The sequence below is a fragment of the Hipposideros armiger genome, unplaced genomic scaffold (genome assembly GCF_001890085.2).
Source record: "Hipposideros armiger isolate ML-2016 unplaced genomic scaffold, ASM189008v1 scaffold_146, whole genome shotgun sequence".
In the NCBI taxonomy this organism is placed as follows: Eukaryota; Metazoa; Chordata; class Mammalia; order Chiroptera; family Hipposideridae; genus Hipposideros; species Hipposideros armiger.
The window spans coordinates 1,896,408-1,914,641 of NW_017731496.1; the positions used below are offsets into that span (position 1 = coordinate 1,896,408).

At 41.9% G+C, this 18,234-nt stretch overlaps 1 protein-coding gene across 2 annotated transcripts in view; it reads left to right on the forward strand.

Moving 5' to 3' along the window:
- The window catches only part of EGFLAM (EGF like, fibronectin type III and laminin G domains), a 156,188-nt gene that overhangs the window by 64,341 nt on the left and 73,613 nt on the right, over positions 1–18,234 (forward strand). For both annotated transcript variants that reach the window (XM_019650768.1, XM_019650769.1), the window contains exons 4-5: positions 4,553–4,670; positions 5,939–6,074. In XM_019650768.1, the coding sequence (XP_019506313.1) occupies positions 4,553–4,670; positions 5,939–6,074 (254 nt within the window). The remainder of the gene's footprint in view (positions 1–4,552; positions 4,671–5,938; positions 6,075–18,234) is intronic.

The window sequence follows — 18,234 nt, forward strand, 5'->3', positions numbered from 1 at the left end:
TGGCTCCTAGCCCAGGACTGTTCTACTTCATACCTTCTCTCATCCATGTTAACTGGATGCCTTCACAGTATAATAGCTACATGCCTGGCCTAGTGAACAAGACAACATCTAGCTTCATTTGTGGAAACAAATGACCTGAGTTTCCCGCAGTAGGAGAAAATGCAGCATGGAAGGGAGTAAAGGTAAGGTCTTCAATCAGGGTCAGATATTTACGTTCAGAACCATTCAGCATGGTTTCATCATTGCAAAATGAATTGGTATTCAGTAAAGAATAGTCCTATCTTTTCAGAGCCTCCTCTTACATAGCTATCCAGGTATTTGTACATTGGATCAAGTATTAATTAGGATAAACGTGGAGCAGTCCCAAAACCCAAAATAACAGTGATTCTGACAAGATGTGTATTCATGTTTCCCTCATGTAACTATCAGGATATAACTAGTTTAGGACTCGTCTGGCGGCTTCCCTGTGTCAGAAACCCAAGATCCTTCCATCTCATTGTTCTGCCAACCCCCCATGGTCCAAAATGGCTCACCGCCACGTCCACATTCTAGTCAATATATGAGGAAAACAGGAAACAGAACACATTCCTTCTTATTAAGGGATAACTCAGAAATTGTCCTCAGCATTTTTACTCACATCTTATTGGACAGAAGTTAGTCACATGGCCATACCGAAATGCAAGGGAGGCTGGGAAGCATAGTCTTGGAGAAGCCATGTCACAACTGAAATATGGGGATTCTCTTATGAAAAAGGAGAGAATGGGTACGAGGGGACAATGAGTCATCCTATTACAGACTGTGAATAGAAAGAATGAAACTGGCACCATAGACGTGGAAACGGCAGTTAGACATCTGAAAAACAAGTATTAGCCTGAAAATTTGATATGCTATGTGTGGGAGTCGGGCAGTTGGAAGCATATTAAGTTATGGTGTGTTTTATGCAGGAAACCAGACCCGTTCTTGTCCCCAAGGGTAATTATGTGAACTCTCTGGGTTTTGTTTCATCATCTGTAACACAGGGATGATAAGACTGACCTCTTGGGACTGTTGTGTGGATTAAATGTGACAATGGTGTGCAAAGATTTCATAAATTTTAAAATGATATATAAATGCAAAGTGTTATTATACTAATCGTATGATGAAAGTTTGTTGTTTCTGGTACTATGTGAAGGAAGCAGGATTCCTGGGGAATAGCTCACTTGGTTCAAAGTTGTTTGAGCTTTCTCCTTGGGCTCGATGAATCAACTAGCTTTGCTTTTCTCTTCTGTAGATATAATTCTCTGATTGCATGACATTCATGTGTGGTGTTGAGAAGACAAAGGAAGCAACTTTTAGAAGGGATTTTTCATTTCAGAAAGGGCTAGACAAACACAAAGCAGGGTTGTTTTGCAGGAAAGCACCCAAGTTTGCCAAAGAAAATAAAAGGTGTGGGAGGAGCCAGGGGAATTGAATTCACTCTGGCCTCTACTCCAAGAAAGCAATTTCTCTCACTCTGTTTCTCACCATCTTGTGTAGAAATAAAGTACAAGAGAGAGAAACGTTTTGACTTGTTTTTAAACTTTTGTAAGGCAACAAAACAAAACACTTGGCTTTTCTGCTTCTAAAAGAGTATATTCAGCATTTTATGTATTTAGTGCAAGGTTGAAATAGTGGTTATAAGACATTTAAGGACAAAAATATAAAGATTTGTGGATTGTATGGAATTTCACTAAAGAATCCAAGGGTTATCAGAAGTCACAATATAATGAAAGATTTCATTTGGGAGGTGTGATGTCAAAGGAAGAAGTGATGGTTGAATTACTGAATCCAACTCTTCTTTGCCTGGCCCCAGCTACTCAGCCCCCTAGACCTCACTCCGGATGCCAACTTACCAGGCTGTCAGCACAGGAAAGATACAGAAAAAGACTAGAAATAGTTGGCTTCTGGGAGGGTAACCCTCTACCTCTCAGAATATACCTGGGCTAAAGGTAGCGCTAATCTCCCATATCTAATAAAGAATTTAATTGTTTGTTAATCTACATAAGGAGCTTTTACAAGTATAATTTCTCTTGATTTTCAGTGATAACTTTTAAATTTCTGGTATATATAAACTGTCATGTTTATAGATAAAATAATAACCTGTTCTTCAGTGTTTATGATATAAGTATGCTTTGTAGATTTAAATATCTACTATTGTTCATACATGTATTATTAAATTAGAAATTGGACCTTGGAATCAAACAAAGTAGGTTTCAAATGCCCCGTTTGCCACCTAATAAGTATATGTCCTTGAGCAAATTATTAACTTTTCAGGGATTTCTTTTTCTTTTCTGTAAATGAAAATAAGAGTGATACCTATCTCATAGGACTGAAGGAAGAATTAAACCAGGGTATACGTGTTCCTGGATCAGAGAAGCAATGCATAGGATCTAATGATGGCTGTTTTGGGTATTGGCTCATAGCTAATATCTGTAATAATCTATGAAACCACATCACTACACCCATCTTTCATACAACATAATGAATTCACAGGAAAAAGAATCCTAAAGCAAAAGCCCGTGACAGCAAATGTATTTCCGCTTCCACGGGAAAAGGCTGGGAGGGGCCGTCGAGAGAAAAGTGAGAACCGCGTCTTGTCCACCTGCTACCTCCCAGTCTCTTCACCACCCAACTTGCCATGAAACCAGGGGACAGATGGTGGAACTAGGATGCGCAGATGCAGGGAATTAGAGCAGGAGGGGGCCTGTGAAAGCAGGTCCATATGTTCAGCAAAGACCCCTTGTGAAGCTGCATGTAAGATAGAGTGGGGGTGGGAGAGTGAGGGGAGGATTGGACATAGACACTCTCCGGGTGGCTGTAGAAATGGTGCAGGTAAAGATTCAGAGGAGATGGGAGAAGGGAGCAGGTCTGACAGGCATATGGAGGTGGCTGGGGGTGGGTGGCTCAGAGGAAGTCAGCCCTGCATCTGGAATGACTACCTCCAGAGCCTGGGGCAAAGGTGCTTAATCAAGATGGAGGGGCCAGTAGTAGGAGCTGGTTCTTAATGAGGTAATCTGCGTAGATTGGACATCATGGTTTAATTTCTTCCTTTTGTTCATTGACTAGTTCATCTATTCATTCATCAGAAAGCATTGCTTGGGCATTTGCTCCATGTCTGGTAGTACTCCACAAAGCTTTGCGATGCCAGAGGAATCAGAACTCGCTTCCTGCTCTCAAGGGGGTGGTGAGCAGGTGACAAATAAACAGACAATTACAATATAAGGTGAGTGGTGTTAAGACTGAGGGACACCGAGGACACCAGGAAGCACAGAGGAGGGATGCCTAACCAGACTGGAGGCTGGGGGTCAGAGAAATGAGGTAATGTCTCAGCTGAAGTGAGTCATGAAGGACAAGCAGGAGGAAGCCGGGGAAGAGTGGGGCAAAGGGCGTTTCACGTGGAGGGAGCAGCAGGTTCAAAGGCCCAGAGGCAAGGAAGCGAATGGCATAAATTTGAGCCCTGCCAAGTTCTTAAGTATGACTGGAATATAGAACACAAGGAAGGGAGGAGGCACAGGATGATGTTGGAAGGATAAACAGGGGGACACAAACATGCTCGTCTAAGGGGGTTTTAAAGTGGGGAGTGACATGGTCAGCTTCGGTGTTTAGGAACGTAAGTCGCTCTAGAAGTGTGACGTCTACACTGGAGATGCAGGCAGTACTGGCGGCAGCAAGAATCAGGGCCCAATGTCATAGTTATGCGGACTTGGCTTTAAATGTCTGTGAGGATGAAATGACATAAAGAGATTCATGTGATGTGACAGAGTACTGGTCAATATTGGTAACTGATTGGACAGAGGTTACAGAAGGGGAGTGAACAAGGAGAGGAAGTGTCAAGAATTTCTGGTTTGGGTAATGAGAGGAAAGAGCACGAGAGATGAAGCGATTTTTTGTTTTGTTTTTGGTGGGAGGAGTTAAGCTTTGGCTACATTGAATCTGAGTTGCATGGCAGTTGTTGAGTAGAGATGGCCATGAGGCCATCACAAACCCACATCTGGACCTCAGGAGGCAGATCAGAGCTGTCATCTGAAGGTGGTGCTAGAGGCTGAGTAGTAGTAGATGGCTGAGCTTACCCAAGCAGTCTTCCCTAGCCAAGGTTTCGCTCTCCATGGTTTTGTTACCTACGGTCAAACAAGGTCTGAAAATATGAAATGGAAAATTCCAGAAATAAACATTTTATATGTTTTACATTGCGCGCCATCCTGGGTAAGTGTGATGGAATTGCCTGCCATCCTGCTCTGTCCCGCCTGCACATGAATCGCCCCTTTGTCGAGTGTATCCACACTATACATCCTCTCTGTCCTTAGTCACTCATGGTACAGGTCCCCATAAAGAGTAATTCTCTAGTCTTGGGAAATATGTCGTGGTTGTTTTCCCCTTTCCAAATTTTAAAACTTGTTCAATCTTAGAGAAAGCAAAACAATCTCTGTCCCAAGCAATTTCACAGGGACCTCAAGATGCAGCTGTCATGGAAATTGTCTGCTTTGCCCCAAAAGAACTTCTGATCATTGATGCACTTCTTGTTTGTCATTGACAGGAGCAAGTGATCGGACATTTGAAACCAGGCACTGAATATCGAGTGAGCGTAGCAGCTTACAGCCTGACGGGCAAAGGGCGGTTTAGCAATCCTCGACACGTTACCACTTTGCCCCAAGGTAAAATGGGTTCAATTCATTAATAATAGGAAGTGACGGGTGTTCTTCATTCATTGCTTCTTTTAGTATAGACCAATAAGGATCTACTAGGTGCCAGGCACTGTACTAGGCTCTGGAATTTAGTGGTGAACAGAACACAGCTTCTGCCCTCTCAGAACTTAGTGGGGGTGGGTTGAGACATTATCTAGTTAATATGTAGTCACAGGTTGTGATAAGCGCTACTTACAGGGCTGTAAGGATGTACCAAGGAAGACCCGATGTAGAGGTGAGGTGAGAATTTCCTGAGGAGATGACTGCTAATTGGAGATCTGATGGTGAGTGGGAATGAAGAAGGTGAGGAAGGGGAATGCGAGGAGAGGTTTATAGGCCAAAGGATTCCAACAAAGGCTCACTGAGGTGGCATCGTGCTGGACATCGGGGGGACAAATGATGCTTTGGTCATGCATCATTGCTCACAAGCCGCGCATTGTGGAGGGAGATGCAAATGAAAAGCAGGTAGCTCCAGTGTGTCTGCACCATGGGCCCTGGAGCACTCGGGAGGGAGCACTTCCTCCGCCTTGGGGTTCAGGGAGAGTTTCTGGAAGAAACATATCTTTAGTTCAAATTTTGAAACCTGCACAGGTCTTTTGCTAGGGAGAGAAGGCACGGAAAATGTTTCTGGTAGAAGCAATAGTATAAACAAAGGCTGAGAGATATGAAAGTCTGGATATAAAAATAGTAACAGCAGTTACCTTGTGATGAGAGGATCATGGGTGACTCCTATGTCTTTACACATCAGAGCATTTCCCAATGTCCTACCATTGGTATGTATTCTGATGATCAGGGGAAACAACACACACACACACACACACACACACACACACATACCCACACACTGAAAGTAAGTGGCTAAACACTTAATTTCCCTTGTAGGTAAATAACAATTCTGACATGCAAACAAAGATGAATAGTTGTTAGGAGGTGGGAGTGTGATTGAAAGTTTGAAAGGGTACATGCACCATTGTGTGTTCTGGGCTTAATGGTCTAAACATAATTTAGTTGGATTTTCAACCAGTGGGGCTAGGGGAAGAAGGGAAGACTGGCTCTCATTGACTCAAGCCCTATATGATGAATCCAGTTTTGATTATCTTTGTTTGGTTGGTTGGTTTGGATTTTGAGGCTGTTTTGAATAGACATGTTTAGGTTGTAGGAAGCACAATTTTTTAATATATTAAACCTCTCCAGCAGCAAAGACCATAAGCCAACTAGTTGTTTTCTGCCCTGCCTAGATTCCTGTCTGCCTCCAGCAGCACCCCAACAGCCACACGTCACTGTGGTTTCTGAGTCCGAGGTGGCCCTATCTTGGAAACCTGGAGAGAGTGAAGGAAGCTCCCTTATTCAGAACTATTCTGTGGAATTCATCAGGTGAGTCTGTGTGTCCCATCCAAATGCCAAAGGTAATGCCCTCAGGCATTCCTAACACGATGGCCGACTAGATGGATGACTAGAGGGAGCATGGTGGTCTGCACAGCATGTGTATTTAAGAAATGACAAAGGCTTGGAGGCCTATGTATATACTTTAGCCTTGGGCCAGCACCTGTCCCCACTCCTCCTCAGGGGGGCCATCTGGTAAACTTGTCCCCACTCACCCATTTCCCTTCCACAGCCAGAGATTGGGCTAGGCTCTGAAAACACCTGAGGCGCCCTTGCCCAAAAAACCTGCCTGCCTTACAAACTTAAGACTTGTCTCTCTGCCTTTGAAACATTATATCTGATAGATCTAATGGTAACTTTTCTGGAGGGAGGTGGGGAAACCTTTTAAAAATAAGTACAATTCATTGTTTCCTATGCATCCGTATTGCCGAGGGCAAGTTTCTTGGTTTTGGTTTCAGCATCTCTCTCTCTCTCTCTCTCTCTCTCTTTCTCTCTCTCAGCTGCCTCTCTAGTTCTTGTTATTCAGCTTAGCAGAGGGTAGAAAAATGATCAGAAGCTTTTCTAAGAGCTCACAAATGTAAAAACATGATTCTCCATGCTGCTATTTAATTTTAAGCAAAAGGAAGAAAAATGGGCAAACCGAACTCCCGCTCTAAGGTTCTTCCTCTGAACTGTAGCTACGGTTGGATTTTGAATTGAAGCACCTAGCTGATGAAAACAATGTTTGTGGAGTTCAAGTTCACTGCACTAACGGTGATGGGGTTTGTCTGAGGCTTGCTGCTTTGTGGATTCATAAAGAGGCTTATTCGGAACCTCGTCCCTGAGGCGCTCTGGTTTGATTAGCTTCTGCTTCTTGGCCCTCCTAGCTTATTCCTTGGGAGTGGGAAACAGTTATTTGTTTCTTCAGAGACGCACTGCATTGGGTCTCTTTAATGCTTGAGTGCAGAGCCTGTTCCAGGAAGGACTTGTTGAATCCCAAGTGGCAGAAGCCTGAAAAAAGATGAAGCAGTCATGTATTAGCTCCTGCGACTGTCAAGTTCAGTGGCAAATCCAAATTTGGGGAAGACTAGATCTGTGTCGTATCAGTAGTCTGTCTCCACCCATCTCTGTGCTGTGCTTTCGCTTTTATTGGCTTCATTTTCAGTCAAGCTCTTCCTGGGTGATGGCAAGATGACCACCAGGCACTAAAGACTTGCAGCCTACTGGTTCAGCTCCCAACTGAAAAACAGGAGCTATTTCTCATCAAAGTCTCAATACACACTCACTCCAATTGGCCGGGCTTGGGTCTTTGTCCATTCTCTGAGCCAATCACTGTGGCCAGAGAGGAGAATGTACTAATTGGTCAGTGGATGTCATATTCTGGCTTGGGAAGTGAGGGCTGGTGGGTCAGTTAGACCTGAAGTACATGGACTGAGAGGTCAAGAGGTGAAAACTATGGTGCAATTAATGGAAAAGGGAGGAACATTAAAAAAAAAAGTGTCTTATCATAAAGCTCCAGGCCAGTTCTCTTCATTGAGGATAATCTATAATCCTGACTTTGAACAGATTTGGTAGAGAAAGCCTGGAGTGTTCCTGGAGTAGAAAAGAGTCTAATTTTGGTTCCAATCATAGTTAAAAGTATAACACTGGAAAGCCCTGAAACTCCAGCTTTCTCATCTGTATAACTTGGGGTGAAACTGTACATTTCTAATTTACTTGTCTGACACCAGCAAAGCAAAATGTAATACTTCAAATTTTTGAAAAATGCAAAGGTTTTTTTTGTTTTGTTTTGTTTTTATGGTAACCTAGCAGATCACCTGTGTAACGTCCAGCAAAACTAGTTGTTTATTATTCATTTTGTGGTAAATCATGTATTTTTTGAGCTTGTTTTATTGTTAAAAAGTAGAAGTTAGTTTCGTAACCTGCGTGCACAACTGAACGTAGATGATAAAAGAGATTCACTGGATGAAGAGCCAGCAGAACCGGGGGCGGTGGCTCTGCGAGTCCCCTCCCCTCTGAAGTCTCAGGGCCTCTTATAGTCTGGCCTTCTCAAAGCAAAGCCTGAGACAAGGACTTGGGTGCAAGTAGATTATTTTGTTTAGAAACAGGAATGAGAAGTGAGGAAAGCGAGTCAAGGAAGGAGAACATATGAGGGTGTGTTACTAAGTCACTCCTATAGACAACAGGGGCTTCCACAGGCGCTTGGCTCCACTGCGATTTCTCTGAAGTGCACAGAAGTCCTTTTGAATTTGCCTATCAGAAAGACAGGAGCCCTCTGCCCAGTGGCTTCTGTCCTCCTGTGTTGATTCAGGGTTTCCCCAGGGGTAGCATTCCCACCCTTGCAGGCCCTGCTGGAATGTGGATGAAGGGGGGCGGGGAGTTCTGGGAGAGGGAGCACAGCACATTCTTGAGGTTGGATGCTGGTCATATAAGGTGGGTCTGAGCTCACCTGGAACTCCCCACAACACCACTGCTGCTGCAATCAGAAGTGGGACAGGGGAGGTGACACAGACCCCAGAGGCACTGACTACAATGACCTTACCTGCAAAACATGGGTGATAACCCCTTCCAACCTTATAGTGTGTGGTTGGGAGACTCAAGTGACATTACATATGAGACACAGCTTTGTAGACATTAAAAACTTACAAAAGTATCAGGTATCTGTGGCTGCTCTGTACCTACATTTAATAAGGATAATTCCTCTCCAGCAAAAATGCATTTTAACATTCATAGCTGTCTCTAACATTTGAGGGGCTCAGACCCCAAGTTCTTATGGGTATTTAAATTATACACCATTCTAACAAACTTGCATATATTTTTATATTTATATTTACAAGTATACCTTCACTCTATCCTGGAAAGCTAGCTTCAAATTTAGAATACTTACACATCTTGGATCTCCAAGTGGAACGTGATAGGATGGGGAAAGCCAGCTTTGTACTAGGAATTTGGCCTCTATTATCTCTTCCAGAATGTGTATCTTTGGTTAAGTGATTTTATCTCAGAACCTCCATTTCCTCATCTGTAATATCATGTAAGTGTGACCCCTCATTGCAGGGTCCTTGGTCATAGATTTCACATACTGTTTATACACAGTAGACATTCAATATGTGTTTGTTTCCTTCCCACCATACCACTACTTCCCTTTTACAAAGAAAGAAATTGAGACTCGGTTGCTTCCGTTGCTTTGCCATAGTAAAATGACTGGGTGGGGACAGAATTAAAATCAGAACTAACGTCTCTTGACATCCAGCCCAGTGCTTGTTCTATGAAATCCCACATTCGTCATGGTCCGTGATCCGTCTTCAGAAATGGAAGCGTGGATTCCGCCTGCCCAGTGCCCTGCTGGCTGAGAAAATGGGAAGCCTCATGTTAGGCTACTGTTTGCTGTCCTTCCAGAAAGAAAGGTTTCTCTTCTCAGCTTGTTGTGGCATTTACTGTTTGGCTGCAAAATAAACCCCCACATTCATTTGTAAACATCTCTGAGTCTATCCCATTACAGGTGAGCGCCTGAGGATATGTGTTTAGAGAGAACTTTCCTGGGGCTCTAAACCAGAAATTGCAATTAGTGTGAACAGCTTTGGGGGTCTTCAGTTATTCTGTTTTTTTCCAGAGAGGTTTGTGTAATGTTTAAGATTGGATTTCTTTTGCCCAAATACCTCCTGTGTATGGAAACATCTGTGACAAGTCCCCGTGTGAGCCAAAAGTTTCTTGTCGTATCCAAGAGGCAGGCCTTTGGCAAGTCAAGGCTGGGAAATTGTAGAAATCAGTTTACGGCCAGAGGTTATCCTCAGATTTCAGCCATCTGAATGTGAAGTTCCTATCTAAGTCTGTCTTGGAAGATTAGGCTCCAGCCCTCTCTCTATCTTCCTAGACACTTATGCATCAACTGTTCTTATTCAACGAGGATAATGATATCAAAGGCATTGTTAGGAAATAGTCTTAAAAAACAAAACTAAACAAAATACTTCACTGGCTAATAAAAGATTAACCTGAGAAATTGCACTAGAGCAGGGTATAGGGTACTGGCTGCTTATCTGCTAGTTTTAACGACGTTCAGGGGGACATTATGTATTTATGATGCTCTCTTGAGTCATGGGCTTAGGACCAAGCACATTTGTGTTCCTCATCTTTGCTTCTACTTCCCCCAAAGTTGGCCTGGGGTTACTCATTATCTTCCTTGCTAACAGTAGATTTTTAATTTTTAATCAGTGTAGAAAAGATTTGGAGAGGCACATTCTAAGTAAGCCTGCAGGCGGTAACATATTTTACCATGTTTGCAAAATTTCTACCTGCTTTTTTTTAAAACAGAAAAAAGAAACATGTGCATTTGTGGTGAAAGAGAATATTTCTTTTCTAAAGTGATACCGAAAATGTCTTTGTGGGCAAGCAATGCTTAGTGTTTATTAAAATAAGAACCAAGCATAAATATAGCTACCTATGGTTTGAAATATTTTGGCTATAAATATCTGAGAAACTTTCTTCTTTCTGCCTAAGAATTTCCCCAGAGTGAGTGCCTTTCTCATAAGCAAAATTTATATACTATGGTAGCATTGAAAATCAAAGGCCTGGAAAAATATTCCTCACCTCTGATATTCCAAGTGGGGTGCTGTGCTCCATGCATGCTATCAGGTTGGTTAAAAGTGTAAAGTAGTTTTTGTTTAACTTACCTATAGCTTTTTTGTAGTGTGATCTGATTGGTTAAAATTGCATCAGAGCCTTGCACTGTCAGTCGCTGAAAAGCATAGATTAAAGCTTTCAATGGCTGTTTTCAATAAAAAGTTCACCACTGGCGTATTTTGGGTGCAGGTTAAAGTTCAAAATATTTATCTGTGTGTTTTAGGGACACAGGTCAAGAAATGCTGATCTCTAAATCTCAGCCCAAGACACTTATACTAATAAACGAGAAAGAGCGATGTTTCTTTTCCCTTTCACGCCTTTCTGCCTAAATCATTCTTTGGTCCCTTGCAAACGCCTTCCATAATATAAGACCTGCAAAATTCATCTTCACACAGGGCTGCTCCTAAGCTGACTTTCGCTTGAGAATCTCGAGGTCATGCACACTTGGGTGGGTTTTGAAAATTATTCACAAATTGACATTTTTGTCAAAAGTCATCTGTCTTTCCATCCCATCGTAAACTCTTCCTTAACTTACAAGTTAACAAATGAGCTTGATTAGTTTCCTCACAAGACGTGACCTTGCAAAGGCTATGACTGAAATGAAGATCAAGCCTCGGCTTCAGAATGGAAGCTGAACGGGTTATGGATTTCCCTCGGATAGTTTTAAGGGATGACGTGATGACTCATGGTCAATGTCACAGCCTATGAAAGTTAAAGATGTTTCTCATTCAGAATTGAGACTTAACAGCCTGATTCTTGGTTTCATCTCTCAGGTTTAAGTTTGTCCAAATGTGGAATCAGAAGACAAGGTCTGAGCTGGCCTCTGATCCTTGGGGACAAGTGGCTTGATTTTCAATTCTCAGCTTCCTTTCATATAAAATAAGGGTGGACAGTTTGACCTTTAAAGTCTGACTTCTCTAATTTTCTACCCTCATGACAAAGGTGAGGCAGTATGGACTGATGATTCATGTACAGGCTCTGGAGCGCGACTCTCTAGTCCACTTTGAAACCATTCGATCTTAGGTGAATTATGTATGCCACTTCTTTGTGCTTCAGACAGAAGAATGGGGTAACAATTTACTTTCCTCAGAGGGTTGTTGTGAGATTAAATGAGTTGATGCACATAAAATGCACAGAACAGTGCCTGGCACATAGTAAGTGCCTAATCCATGCAAACCCCTCCTATTTATGGATTTTTGTGAGAGGACTTTTCTGCTCTTTTATATAGCCATGTTCTTTCTTGGCCAAAAGTCTTTATGCTTGCTATTCTCTGCCAGGATAGCTCTTTTACCTCTTTACCTAGCTAACTCTCATTCATCCTTAAGGACCCCTGCATATTATCACTTCCTCCAGAAAGTCTTCCCTGATTCTGCCCCTTCTTCAGACTAGGATAAATACATCTACAGCATTTGTTTGCAACATTCATCCACTTGTAGTTAATTACTTATTCAGGGTCTGTCTGCCTCACCATGACACGAGGGCAACATCTGACTGCCTTCACCCTAGAATACAGCACCTAGCACGGAGTAAACATACCTCACGTCAGATAGGTGCTGGCGAACATTTGGACACAGGCAGTCATGGAACTGAATCTAGAGAATGCCAGTAACTAGCTGGGGCCTTGTGCAATCCCCTTAACCTCTCTGAGCCTTCTTTCCCTCAGCTATATGATAGGGATGATAATAGCGGCTACCTCGGAAGGGTTGTGAAGGTGAAATGATGTCTGTACAACACTTTGAAGAGTGGCTCAAGGCCGATTTTGTTTATGTTGGTTCTTTTTCTTACCCTGAGCCATGTGGAGAATGGAAATGTGTTGCCACACTAGCCACAGGGGTTCAATGAATCTTTTACCACTAATTTTAGAGGCCACAATAGCAACCAACATCCTACCTGATCAACTGCAGAAATAAAATGCAGACAAAACCCCAGCATGTCTGCAAGCATATCTCCCTCCCATCCCCCCTGACTCAATGTTTTTTATTGCCTTTGTGTTCCTATCATAAAAGGGACATCAGCCATGTGGTAAAGCTTCGAATAATACCTAAATGTGTAAGACTAACTTGAAAGTCCCATTGTGATTTTATTTCACATGGAGTGCTAACTTGTGTTATAATATGCATGTGAATTGCCAACTTTTTTCATAGCATTTTACTAGAATGTGGATCAGCAATTGGGCAAATGGCTGCGATATTTAACCGTGCTAGAGCACTGTGTTGGTTTTCCTGCCCCTAAAACTATAGAACCTAAAATATTTAAATAATCATTCTTATACAATTAGTTAATTTGGGGGAGAATGGGGGAAAAATGCCCCTTAAGAAAGTGTTTAGGAAGTTTTGCTTTTTAAGTATAAGCCTTCCTTACCACCAGCAGTAGAATTAAAAATAAGCAAGAATGGGTTTGCTTCAGATGTCAGCTGAGATTTCATATTAAAAACTGATGCTTCACAAAGAGTACTTTTTTCTTACCTCTAGTTTCCAAGTTGAAAATCTCAGAAGCACCTTCCAGACTGGTGCCTGGTCCCAGAAATTTGGGTAGCTGTCAAGTTCATCCATTCAGGCTCCAATGGAAGGGCGATTCTGAAAGTTTTTGCAGAAGTCTGACCAACAGTTCTGCAAATTGATCCTTTAAAGCTTCCGTCCCTCCTACCGTGAGCATTCCTGATGTAATCCCTGGTCAGATTGATGGGAGTTGACATAAATTGAATTCTTGTGTAACAGCATTGGGAGCCATTTGTAAACTGTAAATGAAAGTGTGTGCTCCTCTGTTGCTCCGCCTGGGACAAAATGCCAGCTGGGTTTATTACTCCATTCTATCCATCTGTTTGTCATTTGGTTGGGTTGAACCAATTTGTAAATAAAGAAAGAAGGCTGAGAGCTGAAGGTCAAATAATACATTTTTTAAAAACGATGACTTCTTAGTGCTTTGCGTTTTCTCCTGCAGTACATTCTAGTGTAGAGCAAATCCTGCAGAAAACCAGCCTGTATAACGGAGAGACCTGGAAGCTTTTCTGAGCATGAGGTTTTCTCTCGCTCCTGTTCGCTTCACCCTGGATAACCTTTGGGATCATGTCCCTTTTCCAGGCAGGATGCTTATCCTGCAGCCTGTAGATCCTCAAGACGCCCATGGATCGAATTCAAGGACTTTGGTTAGACAAAAATTGCACCCTTAGTTTCCCCAACAGGAATTTAGCGTTTTCTTCAAATATGAATGTAGGCAACAAACCACAGTGGCATTAGCAATTCCTGTGACTTTGTCACCATTAGAATCATAGCTATTTTCTTATCCCATTACAATTGTTGCACATATTTCAAACTACCAGTTATGCTTCTCATTACTTTAAAATCATTGTAATTATTAAGTTGATTGCTAGGTATTATTAATGGATTAATAAGGAAGTACATATATTGGTATATCATATATATATTTTTAATTGTTTTCAATATAACTGGTCTAGATTGTGATCCTATGTATTTTATTTTATTCGTTTAAAAATATTATTCTGAGAGGGGCTTCATAGGCTTTCTCAGACTGTCAAACTGTCACAAACAAGGTTAAAGATTGTTGTTTCAGACCAAGGGTTGTAAACCTTTTTCTCACAGGGTCAGATAGTAAATATTTTATGCTTTGTCAGGTATCTGATCTCTGTCTCAAATATTCAGCTCTGTCATTGTAGCAGGACAGCAGCTATAGACAATACCTAAACAGACAAACATAGTTGTGTTCCAGTAAATCTTTATTTACAAAACCTGGCAGCTGGCTGAAGTTGCCACCCCCTGGTTTAGAGGGTCTTGTCATTCCTAAGGTCAAATTCTGCAGCTATTTCAGTTCAGCTCAAGCACCTTTTACTGGATACCTACTATGTGCATATGTTCATCCAAGTGTGTATTATACTATTGAGTATCTTCTATGCGTACATCATACACTGAGCTCTAGGTGCTTCAGTCTGCACTCCCCCCGAAGATGCTCTACTCCTTTTCAGTTTTGCAAACCCAAATCCATTCAAAATCTAACTTAAGTTCTTCCTGGTCCTCATAGGCCTTCCCTAGGATGTCCGTTCTTATTGGCCCATTCAAATGTAGCTCTTGAAATATGCTGGTCTGCACTGGCTTCCTACTGATCTTTAGATGTATTGTCTCTGGATTAGATTATAAACTCCCTGGGAATGGAACTGTTTCTATTCCTTGGAGCCTTCAGAATATAGCGTCTGTGATGGATGCCCTATTGATGATCATTAATCACTTGACAATTGACCAGCCCAAGGCAGCTACCTACTGGGTTTGATGGTACCAAGAAAAATGATTGTTCACTAAGGATGAGGTTCATAATGGGAGAGGCGGTTAAAATGGCAAAAGAAAAGGAATAAAACAGAAAAATATACCACCCAGTGGTTCTGTGACTTTGGATAAATTATTTCCTTCAGTGTCCACATGGCTGCAATGAGAGACTCAACTAGGCCAGTGACTCTTAAAGCTTTTGAGAATCTGATAGAAGCTAAGGACCCTTTACTTAGAAAAATGAAAGGATGTTCACACTTAAAAACTTCCAGGTAAGTTTTGAAAGCCCTCAGACACTCGGACCAAATGATCTGTAAGGTTCCCGATAACCAGGCTGGATCCTACATTGTCAGTGGTAGTGCCTCTTCCCACACAAATGAACCAGTGACTGAGTCTCGATTTACTTGAATCAGCCAATTGGGATGTGAGTAGCCACTACTCACGCACTGCATGTTCCCACCTGAACAGCCACCTTCCAAAGGTGTTCCACTGATCCCCTGAGACGCAGGATACCCGACCCAACCCTTTCCCACTATTGGGAAACGTGCCTACAGTGCCCATCCGCTGGTGGTTGCCCATTTTTACCTGGAATGGCGGCACAATCTTAACCTGCTTCTCTCCTTGCCTTTTCCTTATTGGGAAAATTGGCAGGCGAGTGTTGCTATGGTGATTTGACTGGCAACTTTGTAGTTAGAATGAAATACTTTTCTTTAGTTGAAAAAGATAAAGCTATTGTTTGAGGAGGATCTAAGACAATCCTTTTGCTGGGTTATCTCTTTCCCAACCTCACCTTTGCACTTTTGTACCTTGAGAGATTCTAAAAACATTTAAATGCAAAACCCATTACAAAATCAGAGGCAAAATGTTAAAGGTTTTGAACTGCTATTCAATGTGCATGAGCTTTCCTCTCTGGCTCTATATAGTGAAATTAAAGGTTAATGATTTTAATCTCTTATTTGCTTTGCTGAAAATGTAGCTTTCTTCCCTGCCTTAAATGAACACATTCAAAATAATCCCCCTTTTGTGGGGGGAGAAGGGAGCAGTAATTTTTGTGTGAAGATTGTTGCAGATATTTGCCAGTAGCCCTGGGCAAACAATGGCATCAGGGAGCAGTTACAGGCCATTTCCCCTATAAATGCCACAAGGAAGTTTGGCAAAGAATAACAGGAGAGTTTTATCTAAAGATCACATCTTTTCTGACTTTACTTTTAGGGTACTCCCTGTGGCTTTCCTCTGTGAAGTGATTTTATTCTAATTTGAGCTTGTAAATGTGTTTCCTTCCACTCACTGAGGTGTACTCTTTGATGACAAAGTTAGTTTATGTGAGAAGTTCATCTTTTGGGAAAGGATATCAAAAAAGAGAAACAAGTCCTACTTCCTCCAGTGGGCATGCCTTGTGACCTCTGCTTCTCCAAACATGTGGATTCTTAGGAGATATGGACCCCACAAATTACTCATCTGCACGGTGAGCCTGAGGAAGCATCTTTTACTGAGCTTAAGGACTCCATTTGGCTTTCAACAATTCCTGCTGATGAGAAACTAGGCCAGCACTGCCTTGCCTCGAAATCTGTGCATCATCCAAGCATCTCCTTTCAGCAAAATCAGTCTCTATTTCCTTGCCCGATAAATTGTTCATAAAGAACTAACATCAATATATTTTGCTTCCTGCCTTCTTCTAAATATCTGAGCAGAGGTGTTTAAAAATAAAACAACTGAGAGGCGGTCAGGAAGCAAGCTAAAGGATGGAGAAAAGCTCCCCAACCACTATCACCCCCAATTTTCATCCAGTACCAAGGATCTTCTTAATCTAACCTTCCCCCATCAACCCAATATGGCCTCACTGTTTATCAGCTGGGTGGCCTCGGGCAAGTTTTTAGCTGTTTAATGCCTTAGTTTCCTGTGTAAAAAAGGGGGATGGAGGGGTGTTTAACATTAGTATCTACTGCATGGGGTAGTTGTGAGAAGTAAATGAATGAAAGTATTAGACCAGTGCTTCGTCCAGTGGCTCCTCCTTACTCCTGGCTTCACCATCTGTGTTTGCAATTGCCCATGGTCAACCATAGCCCCAAAATTATTAAATAGAAAATCCCAGAAATAAACAATCCATAGCTTTTAAATTACACACCATTCTGGGTAGAGTGATGAAATTTTTTACTCTCTCACCTGGGACTTGAATCACACTTGTCCAGCCTCACCACACTGTACACGCCACCCACCCTTAGTTACTTAGGAGCCACCTTGGTTATCAGATCCACTGTCACAGTATCTCAGCGCTTGTGTTCAAGTAACTCTTACTGAATAATGGCCCCAAAGCACAAGAGTGATGATGCTGGCAGTTCAGATATGCCAAAGAGAAGCTGTAAGGTGCTTCTTTTAAGTGAAAAGGTGTGATGAGATATTTTGAGAGAGAAAGAGACCACCTTCACATAGCTTATATTACAGTATGTTGTTAGAAGTGTTCTATTTTATTGTTAGTTGTTAATCTCTTACTGTGCCTAATTTATCAATTAAATTTTGACCTAGGTAAGTATTTATAGAAAAAGAACATTTTATATATATATATATATATATATATATACACACACACACACACACACACACACACACACACACACATGTTCAGTACTGTCCATGGTTTCAGGCATCCACTGGGGGTGTAGGAACATACCCACCATGGATAAGGAGGGACTACTGTACTTAATAGGAACTTGATAAATGGCGGCAATTATTAGATACTAACACAAAGCCCCCACTCCACTTAGGCCTCTCGCATTGCCCCCAGGCTTGCACAATCATTCTCAAGTTTAATCTTGCAACTCTTATTACCTGGAATGCTCTCCTTTCTCTCACCAACTAGGAAGTCCATACAGAGCAGCACTATCCAGTAGAAATACAATGCAAGCCAATATGAAAGTTGAAGTTTTCTAATCAGGGCATTATAAAGGTAATAAACAAGTGAGATTAATTTTAATTACATTTATTTTTATCCCACTACATCCAAAAAATCCTTTCAATATGTAATCAATGAGATAGTTTATATTCTTTTCTTTTTTTTTTTTCTTTAAAATCTAGTGTATGTTTTACACTCACAGTATCTCTCAGTTCAGACTAGCCACATGTCAGGGGCTGACTAGTCTCATGGGCTAGTGCTACTGCATTGGAACACACAGGTGTAGAGTCAGCAGGTGGCCCAGGGCTGCCTGCTAGCTGTGATGCGGGAAGTCCCTTAGGTAATGGCTAACACAGGCTGAGGGTTGACAGTGGGATGCCAGGCACTC